The sequence below is a fragment of the Hirundo rustica genome, chromosome 26, assembly GCF_015227805.2.
Source record: "Hirundo rustica isolate bHirRus1 chromosome 26, bHirRus1.pri.v3, whole genome shotgun sequence".
NCBI lineage: Eukaryota > Metazoa > Chordata > Aves > Passeriformes > Hirundinidae > Hirundo > Hirundo rustica.
In genome coordinates, this window is record NC_053475.1 from 3,278,275 (window position 1) to 3,295,645 (window position 17,371).

The following is a 17,371-nucleotide window of genomic DNA, read 5'->3' on the forward strand; positions in this document are numbered from 1 at the left end:
ATGAGCCGGACATCTGGGCTCTGCTCATCCCTCTCCCGGCTGAAATCCGCCTGGAGCAGCCCTGGTTGGGGCTCAGCCCCCCCAGCTGTCCCCTGGCCTGGCCTTGGGGCTGTCCCTGCAGCCGGCACAGCCGAGGATCCACCCCACACGACGTGGGGCCCCGAGCACGGCCAGGAAAAGCCGTGACAGCTCCGTGAGCTTTCTCTGAGACATCCCTGGAGCTTTTCCTGGGAGGTACCAGGGCACGGTGACAGCTCCCGGCTGAGCGATCCGGGGCCACCGGGGTGAGGAGATGCCTGAGCTGGATCCCTGCAGGAGCTGGTTTGTGTATTCAGCCTTTTCTGGAGGGTTCATTGTGGGAGGAACGGGGCTGCCTCCGATCTGTGTCTGCCCACGCCACGGCTTTTGTCACAGCCACAGTGGGAGCCGGCACCAGGGTGAAATACAACCCCCAAACGCAAAATCCGAGCCGGGTTGGCTGAGTCTGGTTATTTACCGTAATTATTGACAATGATTCCATTCACCCCGCAGAGCACTTTCTGTCCCAGGGCACGAACAAGCAGCCAAGAGCCCGTCCTTGCTGCAGGGGTGCCCCAGCTGTGGGGATCCAGCTGTGGGGATCCAGCTGAGGGGATCCAGCTGAGGGGATCCAGCTGTGGGGATCCAGCTGAGGGGATCCAGCTGTGGGGATCCAGATGAGGGGATCCAGCTGTGGGGATCCAGCTGAGGGGATCCAGCTGTGGGGATCCAGCTGAGGGGATCCAGCTGAGGAGATCCAGCTGAGGGGATCCAGCTGTGGGGATCCAGCTGTGGGGATCCAGCTGAGGGGATCCAGCTGTGGGGATCCAGCTGAGGGGATCCAGCTGTGGGGATCCAGCTGAGGGGATCCAGCTGTGGGGATCCAGCGCTCAGCACCGGCACAGTCCGGGGGGCTCGTCAGGAAACGCTCACTCCATGCCAGCGCCGGTGGAAAAACTTCATGGAGCCACCCCTGGCACCTCGGGCACAGCCTCTGGAGGTGAGCTGGCAGGATGGCGACCTCCTCCTTTCCTCCGGCTCAGATCTTCTGCACGTAATTCCCAGGGAAAAGCCCTTCCCTGCCGTGCAGCCGGCCTTTCCACCAGCCAGAGGAGTCTGGGAAGGGGACAAACAGTCAGCTGTGTGCCAGCCTGGCAGGGAGGGGAGCTGGGCAGGGCAGGAGCCTGGTACCTTCCATCAGGATGTCAATGACGTCCCCCACGCTGAAGCTGAGCTCGTCCACGTCCTGCCCCACGTACTGGTAGAGCGCCCGGCACCGCGGCCCCTCCGCCCTGGGCTGGGCCTTGGGGCGCCGCGCCGGGGGCGGCCGCTGGCTCACGCTGCGCCGGCGCTGCATCCTGAGGGCGGCAGGGATGCCGTGACACCGGCAGGGCAGGAGGCTCCCGGGTGAGCTGCTCCCTCCTGCCCTTCCTGCCCTGGGGTGCTCTGATCCTGCAGATCCTCTGTGCTCCCGGTGCGGGGACTGGGGGAACCGGGGCAGGAGGAGCTGCGTCCTCTAGCCCACCCTAAGGAGCTCTGTGCCTGCAGGTGGATTCTCGCAGTTCAGGGACTGGGGGAACCGGGGCAGGAGGAGCTGCGTCCTCTAGCCCACCCTAAGGAGCTCTGTGCCTGCAGGTGGATTCTCCCAGTTCAGGGACTGGGGGAACCGGGGCAGGAGGAGCTGCCCATCCTGCTGTGCCCCTTCCATGGGATTCTCCGTGCTGCAGCATGGCTGGGCGCTCCCAGTTCAGGGACTGGGAGGACTGGGGCAGGATGAGCTCCTCTCTCCTGCCCATTCTGCTATCCCCCTTCCATAGGGTTCTCTGTGCTCCCAGTTCAGGGACTGGGAGGACTGGGGCAGGATGAGCTCCTCCCTCCTGCCCATCCTGCTGTGCCCCATCCATGGCATGCTCTGTGCTCCCAGTTCAGGGACTGGGAGGACTGGGGCAGGATGAGCTCTTCTCTCCTGCCCATCCTGCTGTGCCCCATCCATAGGCATGCTCTGTGCTCCCAGTGCAGGGACTGGGGGAACTGGGGCGGGAGGAGCTGAACTCTCTCACCCACCCTGAGGTGCTCTGTGCCTGCAGGAGGACTCTCCCAGTTCAGGGACTGGGAGGACTGGGGCAGGTTGAGCTCTTCCCTCCCGCCCATCCTGCTGTCCCCCTTCCATGGGGTGCTCTGTGCCTGCAGCACAGCCGGGTGCTCCCAGTTCAGGGACTGGGAGGACTGGGGCACCTCCCTGCCCACCCTGAGGTGCTCTGTGCCTGCAGATGGATTCTCCCAGTGCAGGGACTGGGGGAACTGGGGCAGGAGGAGCTGCTCCCTCCTTCCTATCCCACTGTCCCACAGGTGCTCTGTGCCTGCAGGTGGGCGCTCCCAGTGCAGGAGGACTGGGATGCACGAGAGCCTGGGAGATGTGTCCTGCCAGCAAAGCCGGGTCGCCCCACTCCGGTGCCCTCCTCCGAGGGGAAAGCCTCTCCCAGCGCTGGTGGCAGTGGGACAGGAGGATGGGGCAGGGACAGGGACATGGGACAGGACCTACCCGGCCACGCCCTGGTCGGGCACGTTGAGGAAATCCATGTTGTGCTCGGACGGCGGCCGTGCCCTGGGCTGGTGGCCGGCGCTGCGGGCGGGAAGAGCCGCGGCCGGGGGACCCCGCTTCTGCTTCTGGGGCATCCTGTAGGTGTCCCGCTGCGTCCCTCTGTGTCCCTCGGAGCCATCGCCGCGGGAGATCTGGGGGCCCCCGTTCCTGCAGGCTCCTGGAATGGCCCAGGAGGGAGCGTTACGGGGGGTCACGGCCTGCACCCCCGCGTGTCCCCGCCCTGGCACCCCCTCCTCACCTCTGGGTGCTGGTGGAGCGCTTCGGGAAGGCACCGGATGCCTGCTGCCACCTCTGCCCTGGGCTGCCCCCTTCCTTGTGGGCTCTGGGGGGACACAAGCCCCCCGTTAGGTGCCAGGCCTCAGAGCCAGCCGTAGGGGCTGTGCCCCCCTTTGCACCCCATTCCCCAAAGGTCCCCAGAGCAGAAATGGGAGAGACACGAACCCCGCGGGGCACACCCAGCTCACCCCGATGCTCCCAGGCCTGCAGCCGTGCCCCGTGCCCCCAGCGCTCCTGTGCCCCGCCCGTGCCGCCCCCCGTGCCCTGGCACTCACTGGCGTTCCTGGGGAGCCCATCCCCGATGCTGACCGTAAGGGTTTTGCCTCCGGCTTTGAGGGCGGCCACGTCGCCCTGTCCCCTGACGAAGGTGACGCTGCGGGTGCCACCGCCGCCCCAGCCCTCCTTCTTCACCCGAAACTGTAGTCTGGGGGCGAGAGAAGCCATGAGGCTGCGGTGACGGGACCCCGCCCTGCTCTGTCACCTCTCCTGGCCTCCGTCCTTACGTGTCCTTGAAGGAGAGGGGCAGCTTGGAGCGGGTGAGCTCCTCGAAGCGTTTGCACAGCAGGCTGATCAGCTCCGTCTTGAAGATGGACTCCAAGAAGTTGTCGGCGTCGTTCTCGTGGAGGATGAAGAAGTCGTCCTGCCTGGTGCTGGGGGAGCAACCAGGGGTGTCAACCCCACCACGGCTGGGGCCAGCTGGGCTGGGGGGGATTTGGGGACGCTGCTGGACTTCAGCCCACCCCAAGGAAATGTGGAGGGAGATTTTGCTGGAAAACTCCCTGGCTTCTGCAAAGCACCCATAGGGAATCTCCTCAGGGCTGCATGTGCCGTGGATGAGGGACTGGGGAGCACCAGGGCGTGGGGAGGCGAGAGGGGAAGCCCAGCCATGGGGAACCCCCGTGCAGAGCTCCTGGTGAGGGACACACCTCAGCGAGACGCCGCTCACCGCCTGCAGCTCCACCTTCTTCTTGAGCACCTCCTTGATCTGCCCCTTCTCAGGCCCCTTCTTCACCTTCTCCCGCCCGATCAGGTAGAAGTACTTGGGGGTGAGGATGAAATCCCGCTTGATGGGCTGGGGAGGGGCAGGAGAAGGGGGTCAGGGGGGCACAAGCCCCACACATGTCCCACCCAAGGGAAGGCAAACCCCAGCCCCAGGCGCGTCCTTGCACCTTGAACCTGCGGTCGTATTTGGTGATGGAGTCGGCGAAGTCGACGCGCTCCCGCTTGGCCAGGAACTGGCGCAGCTCCGGCCGCTCCTCCATGCCCAGGTAATCCCCCACGAAATTCCTGTTGATGCTGTTCCTCCGCCGCTCCTTGAAGTTGTAGAGGATGCTGGCGGCTGGGAGGGACCCGGAGAGGTGCAGGTCGGACACGGCTCTGTGCCGGTGGCTCAGAGCCCCGCCGGGGCAGCCGTGGGAGCTGTCACACGGATCACGGCAGCGAAAGTGGGGATTGTTTCGTGCCATGGGAGGGATCTCAGCTGCTTGAGCTTGGCTGGCTTTGAAACATATTAACTGCCTTCAAAAACACCCCGTGCTGTGGGAGGGAGGGATGGACCCTGCTGTTTTCTGGGGTTTCCTCCTTGATTTTTCCTGCGTGCTTGGGAGAGTGGGAAAACCCACAATGGGGTCATGGCTTGTCCCATCCTTCTGCCAGTGCCAACTCCCAGCTGCTCCCCTCCATCCCTGTGCAGGCCGTGAAATGCAGAGTGAGACAGCACAAGGATCCCAGGGCTGGAAGCAGGAACAGGAATTCTGTGCTCTCCTCGCAGAGTGGGAAAAGACTCCCAACAACTCGTGGGCCAGTTCCTCCCGCTAATCACCATCAGTGTCATGGTTAGGGGCCGGGCTGCTGCTCTGCCAGCTGGGCTGTGCCCGTGAAAGGCTCCCCAGAAGGGCTGCAGGGTGGCACCGTCCCTGTCCTTGTCCTTGTCCTTACCCTCCTCTCTCATCTGCTCGTATTTGCGGATGGCGATGTGCCGGCGCCACGCCTTCTGGATCACCCGGGCGAAGCTGTCAAACTTCCTCTCCCGCATCTCCTCGAGCAGGAAGAGCTGGGAGGGACAGGCAGCGCTGAGCCAGGACACCCCAAACCCTCCCCAGCAGTGCCCAGTGTCCCCCGGTGTGGAGTCCCTCCAACTCCTCGGGGGAATTGCCAGGGTCTTGCCTTGGAAGGAGCTACCATGGAGTCATGCCTAGGGTGAAAGAAAATCCCTCCCCACAGTGCTGTGCACAGCGAGCTCTCCTCTCCTCTCCTCTCCTCTCCTCTCCTCTCCTCTCCTCTCCTCTCCTCTCCTCTCCTCTCCTCTCCTCTCCTCTCCTCTCCTCTCCTCTCCTCTCCTCTCCTCTCCTCTCCTCTCCTCTCCTCTCCTCTCCTCTCCTCTCCTCTCCTCTCCTCTCCTCTCCTCTCCTCTCCTCTCCTCTCCTCTCCTCTCCTCTCCTCTCCTCTCCTCTCCTCTCCTCTCCTCTCCTCTCCTCTCCTCTCCTCTCCTCTCCTCTCCTCATCCCCCTGGTTCTGGTGGTTTTTCCTTTCCCTATTTCCCTGTTGTTGGTGGTATCCCTGGTGCCCGGCCCCATTTCCCTGTAGGTCACTGACCCTTGCCCTGCTGTCCCCGTGCCCTCCAACCGTTGTTCCTGACCCCTATTTAACCTGTGCACAGCACAGGGCCAGGTCTTTGTCCCTGATTTCCCTGGAATAAACCTCTGCTGGGGCTGATTCCTTCTTGCCTCTCCCAGCTGAGCTCGCCATGGCGTGTGTGACGTGTGTGACGTGTGCGAGCTCGGCTGCTTTGCCTGAATTCCCCCCAAGCAGCTTTTCCACTGGAGATGCTTTTTTGGGCTCCACCACCTGAAAAGCACAGTGCTGCACCCCAGGGGCCAGGGCCACCCACCGACTCGGGGTTCTTGACGAACACCTTGCTCTGGCCCATCTGGTACTGGTCCGGGTCCATGTTGACCGAGCGCAGCAGGTGCTGCACCCCTTGGCGCTCGTCCCCGCGCCACGACGGCCACGTCTCGGGGGTGAGGATGGCGTAGCTGTGGGGACAGGACAGGGTCACAGAACCCACAATGGTTCAGGAGGGACCCTGAAGCCCATCTTGTTCCAAACCCCTGCCAGGGACACCTCCCACTGTCCCAGGCTGCTCCAAGCCCTGTCCAGCCTGGCCTTGGGCACTGCCAGGGATCCAGGGGCAGCCACAGCTGCTCTGGGCACCCTGTGCCAGGGCCTCAACACCCTCACAGCCAACAATTCCTGCCCAATCTCCCATCCAGCCCTGCCCTCTGGCACTGGGAGCCATTCCCTGTGTCCTGTCCCTCCAGCCCTTGTCCCCAGCCTCTCTCCAGCTCTCCTGCAAGGAGCTCCAAGGTCTCGCCGAACCCTTCTCTTCTCCAGGCTGAGCACCCCCAGCTCTCTTCACCTGTGAAGCTGTGCCAGGGCCTCCCCACCCTCACGGGGAGGAATCTCCTCCTGCCGAGGCGCTGTGGCATCTGCCAGCCCTGTGCCAGCGGCCGCTCACCGTTGCAGGAACTTGTGGAAGAGGCGGCGGTAGGCGAATCCTGCCCGGCGCACCCGGATGTTCTCCTTCAGCCCCAGGTACTCGACCTGGTGCTTCACCCTGCGCAGCAGGGAGGGACAAAGCGGGAGGACAGGTGAGGAGGGGACACAAAAACACACCTAAAGAGGACAACGTGTCCCCACACGCTCCCTGTGCTCCCCTGGGTTTGGGGGCAGCTCGGAGGGACCAGCCCAGGGCTGGAGTTTTTTGGAGGAAAGCTGCTCCTGGCCACATCTCCATGGCCGGGTGCGGTTCCCTGGGCTCTGTGGGCTCCCTGTTACCTGCTCTCCTCCCAGTCCCGGGGTTTCTTGGTCTCGTTGGGTTTGATGCAGCGGATGTAGTGTGGGGTGCACTTCATGAGCGTGTTCACCAGGTCGTTGGCCTGTTTCTGGTGCAAGGATCGACCTCTGTAGCGTCAAAGGGGGCGGTGGGAGCACCGTCCCTGCCACCGCCCCCGAGGCAGCTGCTGCTCTGCAGCCCCTGGGACGAACCTTGATTTTGGAGCCCGCGGTGGTCGGTCGCCCCTTTTTGTCAGAATCAAGTTTCTCTGGGAAAAGCATCCGGATGAAAGCGCTGGAAGGGAGGTGACAGGCCCCAGGTGAGAGCTGCCAGGCTCAGCATGGCCTGGGCTGGGGCCAGCTCCAGCTCCAGCTCCAGCTCCAGCTGGGAAATCCTCTGCTGTGGGGCTGAGTCCCTGCTCACTGACCACCCCCAGGAGCAAGAGCAGGGGCAGGGGCAGGGGCAGCAGGAGAAGGAGAAGGAGAAGGAGAAGGAGAAGGAGAAGGAGAAGGAGAAGGAGAAGGAGAAGGAGAAGGAGAAGGAGAAGGAGAAGGAGAAGGAGAAGGAGAAGGAGAAGGAGAAGGAGAAGGAGAAGGAGAAGGAGAAGGAGGAGCACAGGCAAAGCAGGAGCAGGAGCAGCAGGAGCAGAGCTGGTGGATGATCCCGCTCTGCCCAACCCTGCATCCCTGGGATGCTCCCAGCGCCCACGGGGCCGTGCAGGACTGAGCACCCCAAGCTGTGATGCCCACAAAGGCAGGCCCAGCCTTCAAGACGTGGATGCTGAGGCCTCTGCCCTTTCCCCCAGCCCTTTTGGGGCGCCCCAGGCTCCCAGCAGTGCCGGACTCACAATTCACTGCTCTGCATGAGCTCGATCAGGTCGCTGAAGAGCACGTCCCGGTTGCGCTCGCAGAAGCCGTTCACGTCATAGGACACCTGGGGACGGGGGGGACCTCAGCCGCGGCGGGTGGGGCTGTGGGGCGCAGGCTGCGGGGTTCGGGGTGCCCTGCCCACCTTGCCAGCGTAGTGGTGGATGACAAAGCCCGAGCTCCAGCTGTTGAAGTGCTCGTGGGTGCCCACGGCCGCCTGCAGCTTCTGCAGCAGGGTCTGGTCGGCGCCCTCGCCCGTGGCGTGCATGGTGGCACACACGTCATCCAGGACACTCATGATCCCGGGAGGGTTCTGGGACGGGGAAAGGGAAGCCATGGGTGGGGCAGGGCCCAATCCTGCACCTGCTCACAGCTGCTGTGTGCTGAGCCACAGCTTCGAGCTGGTGCCCTCCCACGGGTGCTGGCAGTGTCCCAGGCCAGGCTGGACAGGGCTTGGAGCAGCCTGGGATGGTGGGAAATGCTTGGAGCAGCCTGGGATGGTGGGAAATGCTTGGAGCAGCCTGGGATGGTGGGAAATGCTTGGAGCAGCCTGGGATGGTGGGAAATGCTTGGAGCAGCTTGGGATGGTGGGAAATGTCTCTGCCCATGGCAGGAGTGGGACAGGATGCTCTTTAAGGTTCCTGCTAACCCAAACCAGTCTGGGACTCTCTGCTGCTTGGCAGGATCAGCTTTTGCCTCCTCAACCCCCCTCAGCCTCTGCTCCACAAAACATCTCCCCAGCAGAGGGGACCCCGCTCACCAGCTTGTTCTCGATCAGGTCACACACCACCTTGTTGTTGAAGTACTGGATCTGCGTCCACTTGATCCCCTCCTGCACATATTCCTCCTGGGGAAGCACAGGGAGAGCTGGGTGGGCCCCGAGCCCTGGGATGTGCTGCAGACCCCTGCTCCAGCTGTGGCCCGGGGAGGAGGGGAGCTGCAGGAATTGGGGTGCTGGCACAGCCCCACAGCCCCCAGCCCAGCCCCCCGTACCTGCTCTGCCTTCAGGGTCAGCTCGATGAAGATCTGCTGCAGCTTCTCGTTCACAAAGTTAATGCAGAACTGCTCAAAGCCGTTTCTCTGCACGAAGGACGGGAGAGAAAACGGCGCCGAGCTGTCTTCTGCTCCTCTGGCTCGTGGGGGGGACCCCAACCAGCCGTGCTCGGGTGCTACTCCAGGGACCCTTCTCGGGGCCAGCTGACCCAGGTGCTGTCCTTGCAGCGGGAGCAGGGCTGGACAATCCCAGCCGGGCTCCCAGAGCGCAGCCACACGCACCTGGAATATCTCGAAGCCGTAGATGTCCAGCACGCCCACGCTGTACTCCTCGTACGGCTTCTGCATGGCACGGTTGATGGACTGCGGGGACAGAGGGGACAAGGTGGGCGCAGGGCGCCGGCACTGGCTGTCTCCTGGAGCAGGGGGTGACCCTCTGAGGGGTCAGCCACCCCCTGTGAGGGGTCAGCCACCCCCTGTGAGGGGTCACACACCTCCACAAGGAAGTCGAAGACGCGGGCGTAGAGCCCCTTGGCCAGGGCGTCCCGGGTGTAGGCCGCCTGCTCCACGTTGAGGGTGACGGTGATGGACTCGGAGCGGCCGCCCCACTTGCTGTCCATTTTCCTGCTGGTCACCTTCTCGTTGAGGCGCTCCTGGTCCACCCCCAGCAGGTAGGCAGGGAAGGCCAGGGCTGGGCAGAGCGGGGCTGGTCAGGGCTGTGTCCTCCCCGCCTGGCTCCGGCCTCCCTCAGCCCCATGCAAGTGCGAAGGACAGCAGTGGGACAACGACAGGGGACATGGGATGGGTCCTTTCTCTCCCAAAGTGACACCTGCCATCTGTCCCCTGGCTAACCAAGCTCTGGCTGAGCCATTTGCTTGCTGCCTCGGTTTCCCCATGTCCAGCCTGGGGAAGGCGCTGGTGCTGCTTCCCTCCTCTGCCGGGGGATTTGTGACACAGCCAGTTCGTCACTCGTTCCCGAGGCTCCCTGGGACCGCCCCCACCTGTCCCCTGGAGCCACCCGGCTACTCACAGTCCGCGTTCTCCACCCGGGCGTAGTTGCCCTCCTCGCGGAAGCTGATGTTGCCCAGGTGCAGGATCCCCGCCACGATCTGCAGCACCAGCTGCTGGTCCTCGCCGCGGATGCCGATGACCTGCATGGCGTTCTGGGGGTGCACGGACCCCCTGAGCCCCCGCCCAGCCCCAGAGCTCCTGGGGGCTCCCCTCCCTCCCTCCCTCCCTCCCCGGCGCTCACCATGGTCTCATGGAAGTCGCTGCGATCGTCCGTGCCCTCCACCTGGTAGGTGTCGGTCTGGTTCAGGTAGAAGTAATAATCCGGGCTCATGATGCCCAAATTCTGCCGCTGCTCTTGGGATGCCCCTTGGATGAGCTGGGAGGGGACAGGGGGCTGCGGTCACCAGGCTCCTGGTGTCCCCTCCCCGCAGCCTGGTGGCTCCAGGCCGCCCCCGTACCTGATAGTAGATGTGGAAATTCCGCTCGCACTCGTTCTGGCTCACCACGCGCGACTTCTCCAGCAGGAAGTTGGAGATCTTGCCCCCGTCGGGTTCCCCGCCCCGGCTGAACTGGATCTCGAAGTATTTTCCCTGCTCCGGCACAGATCCAGCTCAGAGTCCTGGTCCAGCCTCAGGGGATTCCTCACTGCCCCCAAACCCTTCCCCACCACACCAGGAGCTTTGCTGGGATGTGCAACCCCTGCCTGAAGAATTTGTGCGTTCTGTGGAGACCTCATGGCTCCCTCGACTGCCCAAAGGAGGTTGGAGCCAAGTGGGGTTGGTCCCTTCTCCCAGGCAACAGGAGGAGAGGAAAGGCCTCACATTGCCCCGGGGGAGATTTGGATTGGATATGAGGAAAAACTCCTTCCTTGAAATTCACTGGAACAGACCGTGGGGGAGTCACATCCCTGCAGGGATTCAAAAGCTGCATGGATGTGGCACTTGGGGACAGGGCCAGTGGTGGCCTTGGCACTTTGGGGCTGGACCTGATCTTCCAGGTCACCTTCCCAACCCAGCCGGCCCCATGGCTGTGCTGCAGCGCCCACCCCCTGCACTCACAAAGCGGCTGGAATTGTTGTTCCGGACAGTTTTGGCATTTCCAAAGGCCTCCAGCAGCGGGTTGGACTGCAGGATGATGTCCTTCACGTGCTGGGGACAGAGGAGGGGAGGGCTCAGCACTGCTGTGTCCCGCTCCAGGACGGGGACGGACCTGAGGCTTCGCGTGTCCCAGTCCTGGAGCGGCTGCTCCGTGTGCCACCGTCAGCCGGGGGTTTGGGGAGGTGGGGAGCAGCTGGGAGGTGAGATGATGAGTGGCACGGGGGACAACAGACCTACCTGGACTTTCTCCCCGCCCCCGGACACTTTGGAGATGTAGCCCATGATGTATTTTGCCGCCACCGTTTTCCCGGCTCCGCTTTCTCCGCTGTGCAAACGGCAAAGCAGAGACGTGAAATGGCCCCACCCGTCCTGGGGGCTTCGGGGTGGCTCCTGGCACAGGACCAGAGGGTGACAGCGAGTTTTGGGGTCTGTGGCCACCCCTCGGATGGGGCTGCCCGGGGCTGTCAGTGTGAGCAGAGCGTGGCTTGCTGGGGAGCTGCTCCGGGACAGGTCAGATTTCTCATCACCGGATTTACAAGCGGAGGAAGGGGACTTGGGAGCCTCAGAGGGAAGTCTCCGGCCTTGCCCCACATCCTGACCATTCCCCTTGCAACACTGCCCTGGAGAGCTGCATTGCACAAGGCTCTGTCCCTGCCCGGGACGCCCCTGGGCACAGCCTTGCCTGGTGCTCGTGGCCCTGGGGGTCCCTCCAGACCTTTCAGCCGCTTCTTAGCTGGGAAACCCCGGGCTGGGGAGACGGGACAGGTGTCCCCAGGGGCAGTGACACCCCGGCCGTGCCCCCGTGTCCCCCAGTACCTGATGATGACGCACTGGTTCTCGCCGTCGATCAGCATGTTCCGGTACATGTTGTCAGTCAGGGCGTAGATATGGGGGGGATTTTCATACTGGGCCTACAGGGGAGGGGACAGCGGGGCTGAGCACGGGGGAACCAGCCCCAGACCCCCTTGACTGCCCACAGAGGAACCAGCCCCTTCACACTGACCCCAAAGAAGGGACAAGCACAGCAGCGCCGGGCACAGAGCAACCCCCAGCCCCCCAAAGCCCCCTCCCTCTGCCCGTGTGGGAATCGGCCTTTGTTCCCACAAACATCAGCTCATCAGCAGCCTGGTCGGTGTTTTCTATCTCCCCCGCTCCTCCTTGGGGATCTCTCTGGGGCAGAGCCGCTCCGGCTGCCTTTTACCATGTTTGGGGCTCTTCAGTGCGCATTTCTGAGCTGAATTCCCCAGGAATGCGGATCTGCGGCTGGGTCTTGTTGGAAGCACTGACCCCTGCAGCAGCCAAGGCGCTGGGGAGGATGGGGACCCTCAGGGGACGCCCCTGGGGGTTTGCACGGGGTGAAGCCCGGATCGCCCCCCGGGGCAGCCTCACCGCGCCCTGGTAGAGCTCGATCTCCCTGTCGGTGAAATACGGCATCTGCTTGAAGGGGTTCACGGAGATGAGCACGGGTCCGATGTAGGTCTGGGCAGAAGGTCAAGGTCCGTGCGTCCTCCCCGTGCGCCCCTTCCCGCTGCCCAGCCCTGCCCGGGGGATGGGAGGAGGCGGTGGGGTCCCTGCTTGTCCCGGGGGCTGCGCCAGGAACGCCACCAGGGTTCCCAGCTTGGCACGGGCAGAGCTGCTCTGCCGCCCTGACCTGGGGCACTCCCCGGCCCCGGGGTGTCCCCTGCAGTGTGAGGGGTGCAGGAGCATCCCCTCAACTCCCTGGGCTGAGGATCGGCTCCAAAAGCTTCCCCAGCATCCCTGGGATCTGCTCCATTTGCGGCTTTTCCAGCAGGAGCGCATCCCGATTTCACACCCGGGGAAACTGAGGCACAAAAGAGGAGAGGAACCGCGGCTCCTGCCTTTCCCTGCCCCAGCGGCCGCTCCGCTGCCTTTCCTGCAGCATCCCCGAGTCACTCCGTGCGGGCAGGAGAAGCAGGGGATTGCGGCTGGGAATGGCGCGGCAGCGGGGTGGGGATGAGCCCGCCGCTGGTGAGGAGATGGAGGCTGGGCACGGAGCGCTGCCGGTGGGGTTATCCCAAACCTTTGATGCCCTATTTGTGTCCCGCCTGCCGGCGGGGCCGAAGGGCAGGACCGGGGAGCTTTTGTGGGAAATGCAGAAGCTTGGGATGTTGAGTCATGACCGGACTGGAGCCCTGAGTGCAGCAGCACGGGAAAAAAAAAAAAAATTAAAAAAGAAAAAGGAAGAGAGAGGCTGCGTGGGGTATTGCTCCCGCTCAAAAAGAAAAAAAAACCCCACAAAAAAAACCTCCCAAAACAATTCAAAAAACCCCCAAAAAAGCCAACCCCAAACGCGTGCAAAGCCCCGGGGCTGCGGGGGGGATGTGGCTGAGTCACAGCGGGGACAGCATCGCCTTGTAAGGACAGGGCCACATCTCCCGAGCGGCGTGGGCAGGAGCCCCGGCCCCGCTGTGCCCCCCCCCGTGCCCTGCTGCGCCCCTCGGGGCTCTGCTCCCTGTGCCCAGCTGCCACAGCCCTGGGGAGCAGCGCCACGTCCCCAGGGCTTGGGGACACGTCCCTGCCCTCGCCCGGAGCTGTGGGGCTCAGCGGGGACTGGAGCAGCTCCGTGTCCCCTGGTGGTGTCCCCAACGTCCTGGCACCGCTGGGGAGCGGGGCTGGCACCTCGTCCCGTAGCTGCAGGGATGCTCCCGCTCCACCCGGGGTTTGCCCGGCTTTGTGGGGGGCTCGGAGCAGCCAGGGCGTGCCCTGGGCAGCGCTGGGGGTGGCTGACAGCGACAGGGGACAGTGGTCAGCGCTGCCACCCCGCTCAGGCTGGGGGGTCCCCGGGGTGCAGGAACGGGGGGAGGCGAGGGCGAGGGGCTTTGTGGCTACAGGGGAAGGAGCACGGTGGGTCCTGCAGCGTGGCAGGACAGGGGTGGCTTGGTTGTGGTGTCTCTGCTCGGGAATGGCGACATTCCGGTCCCAGTCGTGTCCCCGCGGGGCGCAGCACCCGCTGCAAACCCTGGGGTGGCTCCACTTCGTCCCATGACCCTGACGAAGCCTCGGAGCCCATCCCTGCTGCTCCCCCACCGCCTGGGGAAGGATACGAAGATGAAATCATCCATGAAACGCTTCTTGAGGTTCTCCACGATGGCCTCCTCGGAGATCTTGGACAGCAGCACCATGTCGTCCACGCCGCTCTGCTTGACATTGTGGCTCTGCCAGTGGAAGCGCTCCTTGCTGCCCTGGGGACACGGGGACACGGCCGCTGTGCCGGGGCCACCTCCTGCCGCCGGGGCCACCTCCTGCCGCCGGGGCCACCTCCTGCCGCCGGGGCTGGCCCTGAGCCCCTGAGCCCCCGAGCTGCAGCAGCTCGGGCTGCTCCCGGCTCGGCTCCCACCCCAAACCAGGCACCTCGGGGTGCCAACCGAAGGGTTTGGCCAAGCTGGGAGAGCGCAGAGCTCAAAATTCAGGGCTCAAAATTCAGTCCCGACCTTCTGGATCCCTCCTCTCCTCCTGGCACCCGCAGAGGAGCATTCAGGACGTGCCCCAGGCTAATGAAGCAGTTGATGCACAGACTGATAACGAGGCAGAGCAAAGCAGGGGAAGGGTGGTGGAGGCATCCTCTGCACCCCCACATCCTCCTTGCAGCGCCGTGGCCCTGTTCCCCTTCCTCCTGCCCAGGGAGATGCCAGCACCCTCTGCCCAGCTGTCCCCAGCTCTGTCCCCAGCTCTGTCCCAGGGGACAGCAGCAGAGCTGGGCTGTGATTTCAGCCCCGGTGGGGTGAGCACAGCCCGGGGCTGGGAGAGGGGGATTTCATGGTGCCAAACCCACCCACAGGCCTCCCCTTGCCCTCGATGTGCCCACGGACGAGCTGGGCACCGCTGTGGTGCCCGTGTGGCCCCAGCACGGTGCCCAGGAGGGGATTTGGTCTGCGGCCCCTCTTTCCCCATGCCCACGGTTCCTCTTTCACTCCCCGTGCTCCTGTCGCCGATTTCACTTCTCCCCCATCAGCCCTGGCCTCTTTGCATTTCCCTTTTCTTCTTCTCTTCCCCTTTTGCTTCATTTCCCCGCAGGCTCTCAGGATTTCATGGCTCTGCATCCCCACACCTCGGCAGGCTCCCGGCAGCCTGTCATTTCTGCTGGGTGGGTGTCCCCAGCCCTCACAGCCACCCTGGGGTGTCTGTCACGACCAGCACTGCTCCCCTGCCCAGCTCCCTCCTCACCGGGCTCTGCAGCCCCGAACATCCCAACCCAAACCCCAGATTCAAGCCAAGCCCACGCAGCTGTTTTTGGCTGTGCTCTCCCACCACCTTTTTTTGGGTCAGCTCAGGGAGTCTAGGGCTGCTCACACAGCCTGAAATCACCCAGGGAGCTTCTCCTCTTCCTCCTGGGCCTTTTTCTTGCCTTCATCCTAACATCCCCCAGGAAATCCAGCTGGAAAAACACGGGCAGGCTCAGCCACGCTCCGCAGGTCACTGCTGTGTCACCCAGGGGGGTGCCAGGGACCCCAGGGGGCTGCCAGGGACCCCAGGGGGCTGCCAGGGACCCCAGGAGCTGCCCAGCTTCACCCCAACCTGCCCCAAACCCTGAGCTTCAGGAGGAGAAGAGTGGGAGGAGCCCATGGGCAGCCAAACACCTCCGTGCCCCGTCCCCACCACCCCAAACCCGCTGGCACAGGCACCCTGGGCTGCTGATGGAGGCCAAATTAAGGCAAAAGCAGCGTTTCCTGCACTGAGAGCTGAGAGCTTTTGAGCTGACACCCAGAGATTTTCCTTCAGCCCCACGAGTGCTCAGAGGTGTCAGTGGTGAGCGTGCCTTCGCCTCCTCTTCCTCTGGGCCAGCTCAGGGGCTTTCCTGGCTCTGCTGGCGCAGCCCAGCTGTGAGGAAAACACCGGCTCACAGGTGCTGAATGAGGGGTTTGTCCTGGGGACCTGCAGAGCTCTGGGTGCTCCTGCCTGGCAGGGCCAGGGCTCACTGAAATCAGGGTAAAATCAGGGTGAAATCAGGGTAAAATCCGGAATTAGGATCCCTCAAAGGCCTGGTGTTGCCTCGGTGCCCAGAGCGCTCACATGGGACAGGGCTGCAGGTGACATCCCTGTGGGGAGTGGGGAGTGGGAGCACAAGGTAATTTGCTTCCAGAGGTTTGGGGCAGCAGTTTCTCCATCCCCTGCTCGGTCCAGTCCCTCCTCTGCCCCAGGCCAAAGCTGCCCAGGGAAGGGCTCCTGGCCCCAGCCATTCCCGTCCCCATGCCAAGCAGGGAGGAGCTCCTGTCCCCCCTCCACCGCCCTTTGCACCGCTGCGAGCGAGGGACTTTGCTCCAGAGGTGGCAGGTGACACACGAGGAGCCCCTCAGCACCCCCACTGCGGGAGGGGCTCTGTCCCCACCCCTGTCCCCACCCCTGCACGGGACCAGGATGCCCCTGGCACGCAGACAGGATCTCTGGGCAGGGAGGGAGCAGCCCTGTGGCAGCGCTTACAAAACATGGTGTTTTCTTCAAAGCTGTGGTGTAAACCACAAAAAAACCCTGCAGCTCCCAGCAAAGGAGCAGATGTCGCCCAAGGCGGCACCTTTGGAGTGGAGATGGGCCAAGCCCAGAAGCATCAACGCCTTCAAAACCACCGGAAGCCTCGAGAGGAGCGGCAGGTTTGTGACATCCCCGTGACAGCCAGGCACAAGCAGGGGCTGGGGATGCGGCTGGGGCCGGGCCTGGCAGGGCTCAGGGTCACGGCTGCACCGTCCTTTTGTCTTCCAGGGAGCCACAGGACAGCTTGAGGTGGCAAGGAGGGGACAGTGCAGGTGTCTTTGGGGACAGCATCTGGGCAGCCTCTTGGATGTGGCAGCCGCAAGCGTGGGCGAGAGGTTTCAGTTTCAGCCTGACCACTGTCCCCTTCCTGTCTGGTTGGAAATTGCTGGGTACAGCATCACCTCAGGGGATGCAAGAAGCAAAGAAGCTGAAAGCTGTGGCGGCCTCTTACCCCATGTCTGAGCATCTTCCTAATTCTGAGAGCTTTCATCTTCCTCTTCTGCCTCTGGATCAACTTCCCAAAGCGGCTGCTGCCCTCCCTGCAGCCCCTGTCCCCTGCAAGGCCTGACCGTGGGGACCAGAGGTCCCTCCTGGCCTGGGACATGCGGCTGCCACCCCCCTGGAACCAGCAGCACCAGTGGGAGCACAAATCTGTCCCAGCAAATTCCAAACCTCTCTGTGCCGGCACAGACCCGTCCCCATCCCCTGGCGGTCCCCACCCTGTCCTGGGGGGACATCAGCACCCCTCAGCCACCGCAGCGCCTCGCCCAGCCCTATCCCCAAGCTGGGAGCGCCGTCCCCTCTGCAGCAGGGACAGGGGACACCTGGCAGAGCCGCGAGGGACCGGGCTGGGCGCAGGGCAGGGCAGGGCTGAGGCGTCCCTGAGGTGGCAGCAGTAGGAGGTGACACCCGAGGGGAGCAGGGGGCTGTCCCCGGGAGGGCCCTGCTGGCACTCACCATGCTGTCCCCGTGTCCCTCCCCAGGCCGGGCTGCTCGAGGCTCCTGTCACCGGCGGCCCGGGGCCATCCCGGAGCGCTCTGCTTTTTGCCTTTCTGCTCTTACAACGACTGTGACGAGTTTTCTTTCCCTCCCACCACTTCCTCATTTTGCACCCTCGGCGTGGGTGGGGAAGGCAACGGCGCCTTGGCTGCCGGGGGACGTCGGGGTGGCCCTGCAGGGTGTCCCC

At 63.9% G+C, this 17,371-nt stretch overlaps 1 protein-coding gene across 1 annotated transcript; it reads right to left on the reverse strand.

Moving 5' to 3' along the window:
* Nucleotides 1-503: 503 nt before the first annotated feature.
* MYO1F (myosin IF) lies at nt 504-17,253 on the reverse strand. Its single transcript, XM_040086997.2, has 28 exons — nt 17,143-17,253; nt 13,764-13,901; nt 12,088-12,177; nt 11,515-11,609; nt 10,936-11,023; nt 10,660-10,749; nt 10,060-10,191; nt 9,843-9,977; nt 9,621-9,753; nt 9,085-9,281; nt 8,873-8,953; nt 8,591-8,677; nt 8,358-8,444; nt 7,743-7,910; nt 7,579-7,664; nt 6,944-7,025; nt 6,734-6,840; nt 6,414-6,512; nt 5,787-5,931; nt 4,835-4,949; nt 4,066-4,235; nt 3,823-3,968; nt 3,400-3,546; nt 3,172-3,320; nt 2,859-2,942; nt 2,561-2,777; nt 1,210-1,376; nt 504-1,134 (listed from the first exon to the last, which is right to left on the reverse strand). Exons 1-28 carry the CDS (start codon nt 17,143-17,145, stop codon nt 1,058-1,060), a joined length of 3,315 nt encoding a protein of 1,104 aa, XP_039942931.1. The 5' UTR covers nt 17,146-17,253; the 3' UTR covers nt 504-1,057.
* Between the last annotated feature and the right edge of the window lie 118 nt (nt 17,254-17,371).